The sequence below is a fragment of the Fonticula alba genome (genome assembly GCF_000388065.1).
Source record: "Fonticula alba strain ATCC 38817 unplaced genomic scaffold supercont2.13, whole genome shotgun sequence".
In the NCBI taxonomy this organism is placed as follows: domain Eukaryota; order Rotosphaerida; family Fonticulaceae; genus Fonticula; species Fonticula alba.
The window spans coordinates 337,766-340,265 of NW_009242983.1; the positions used below are offsets into that span (position 1 = coordinate 337,766).

Consider the following 2,500-nt stretch of genomic DNA (forward strand, 5'->3'; position numbering starts at 1 on the left):
GCACGAAGATGGCCGCCCCGCCGGTGGAGCCGCCACCGGGGGAGGTCCCGCGCGGCCCGGTGCGGCCGCCGGTACTCCCGCCCGGGCGGCCTGTCGCCCCGCCGGGGCCGGCCCCGGCAGAGGTGGCCTTTTGGGCCCGGTTGCGGGACATGGAGGCCCCGCCGCCGGGGCCGGACCGGCTGCCGCCGCTGCCCCCGGGCCCGGGGGTGCTCGGGGCCGAGGAGGGCGTCGACACGGGGCCCGAGTCGGCCAGGCCGTGGCCGAAGTCCAGGGCCAGCCCGCTGGACGAGGCCGAGGACAGGGCATACGCATGGCCGCCGGCCCCGAGCCCGGGGCTGGCCTGGCGCTCGGCCCCGAACGCGTCACTCGGGTAGACGCCCAGCCGAGGGGCGTGGTCTTTTTTTTTTTTTTTTTTCGACCACATCGGGCGACCGTGCCAAGTCGAGGGGCGCTGGCTGTTAGTACGGTGTCAAGCGAATTAACCGGGGGGGAGGGGAGGGGGCGATGGCTGTCGGGCGTACCGGGAGCACTGGCGCCCGGGTCGGCGTCGGAGGAGGGGGCATCCGGCGCAGCGTGGGGGTGCGACTGCGACTGCGGCTGCTGCGGCTGTGGCTGCGGCTGCGGCTGCAGGGGCCCGGGTGCCGGCTCGGCGTCCGACGCACCATGGTAGTGCGGCGCATGGTGGGACAGATACTGCGGCTGCGAGGACGGCTGTGCCTGGAGATGGGCATGGTGCTGGTGGTGGCCGGCATACTCGGCCGCATGGAAGTCGCTCGAGGCGGCGTGAGGGCCGGGCTTCCGCGGCCCGCCAGCGGGCCCGATGTCGGCCGACTCCTTGCCATGGGCATACTGGCTGGGGTAGTGGCCGCCATACTGGCCGCCATACTGGTCGGCATACTGGCCGCCATGGTGATACGCGTGGCCATGCGGCGGGTGGGCCGGGTGGTGCGGGCCGCCGCTGGACAGGTCGGCCGCTGGCCCGGGCCCCTGGTCGTAGTGGCCGCCATCGGCCGAGGGAGCGCCACGGTACCGGGGGTCCGAGTAGTCATGGACGCGGGCCCCGCCGGCCGGTCGGTGCTGGTGCTGCTGGCCGCCGCCGCCGCCGCCGCCAAGGGAGCCTGCACGCCCGGCCGAGGGCACGAGGTACGTCCCGGCGGCGGAGGCCGCCTGCTGTGCTGCCGGCCCATGATACGGGCCCCCGGCCGCGGCCGGGTGCTGCTGCGCATGGTACGTCGAGGTGGGGTGCATGCCGGCGGCCGAGCCCGGCGGCAGGGCCGGCCCGTAGGCGCCCGGGTGCGCCGGGTACCCGGTCGGGCCGGTGTCCGCGGCAAAGCCCGGGCCGGTGCCAGGCAGCCCGGCCTGCCGAGCCCGAGGGTCCATCACCGGCGATGTCTCGGCCTCGGCGCCCTCGGCACCGCGGGCCGCGTAGTAGGCCGATCGGCCGGCCATGTGTCCGGGCGCCCGGTAGTCCGGCGACCGGGCCGCCGAGGGGGCGCCCGCGTCGGCAGCCCCGCCGGCCGATGATGCCCCGCCCTCGGCCGGGGGATGGTACGGCGCATGGGAGCGCGGCCCGGTTGACGGGTGCACCGAGTGCCCCGGGCCCGACAGCAGGGTCTCCTGGAAGGCCAGGTTGTCCAGCGACCCGGAGGCCATCTCCGCGTCGTCGCCGGGATCGGGGTTGCGGAAATGCCCCGGCTGTTGCTGCTGAACATGGAAGCGGTCGCGCCCGCGCGAGGGCCCCGGGTGCAGGTGCTTGCCGGGCTGGTCCAGGTACGAGGGCCCGGAGTGCGGGCCACTGGCCCCGGGGCTGGCCGCCGCATCCTCCAGGTAGCCGGCGGTCGGGAGGTAGGCCTCGCCCGGGGCGACGGCCCCCGGCCCAGCGCGAGCATTGCCAACCGGCTGCTGCTGCTGCTGCTGCTGCAGGGGGTACTTGGCCGTGGTCTGCGGGTAGGAGTGCTGCGGGGCCTGCGCGGACGGGGGGGCCCCCGCACGGCTGGCAGGGAACTGCTGCGACGGGTGCCCCTGCGATGGCTGCTGCGACTGAAGTGGATAGGCATGCTGTTGCTGCTGCTGCTGCTGCTGCTGTGAATACTGCTGCGCATACTGTGCCTGCGATGGCTGCTGCGGCTGTGGCTGCGGATATTGCTGCCCGGCCTGCGAGCCGGTGCCGTCCGGGTGCGATTGGACGAAGCGCCCCGAGGCATACTCCTCGCCAGGGTGGCGATGCGCCGCCTGCGAGGAGTAAGTCCCGGTGGCCGAGCCGGCGAAGGCCGCTGCTCCGTGCTGACCCAGCGGGTAAGCTCCATGCTGCGCCTGTGCCTGGGTCTGGGTCTGGGATGGTGCCTGCGAGCGATGCTTGGCGAAGACACCCCCCTCAGGCCCGGCGGCCGAGGGGTAGTCGCCTCCCGGGGCGGCGGGCCCGGCCGGGAGTCCGGACTTGGTCCGGACGGCCGGGTCATCGAGCCCCGGGCCGCCGGCGCCCGCCGAGGCCCCGGGCGAA

General features: G+C 75.2%; 1 protein-coding gene across 1 annotated transcript in view; it reads right to left on the minus strand.

The window, feature by feature from the left end:
• H696_05739 (hypothetical protein) overlaps positions 1-2,500 on the minus strand; it is a gene marked incomplete at both ends in the record, with an annotated part of 8,999 nt that overhangs the window by 1,729 nt on the left and 4,770 nt on the right. Inside the window, 2 exons of the mRNA XM_009499553.1 lie at positions 1-396; positions 522-2,500. The exon at positions 522-2,500 is cut by the window's right edge and continues 132 nt beyond it. Coding sequence (XP_009497828.1) covers positions 1-396; positions 522-2,500 — 2,375 coding nt within the window. The remainder of the gene's footprint in view (positions 397-521) is intronic.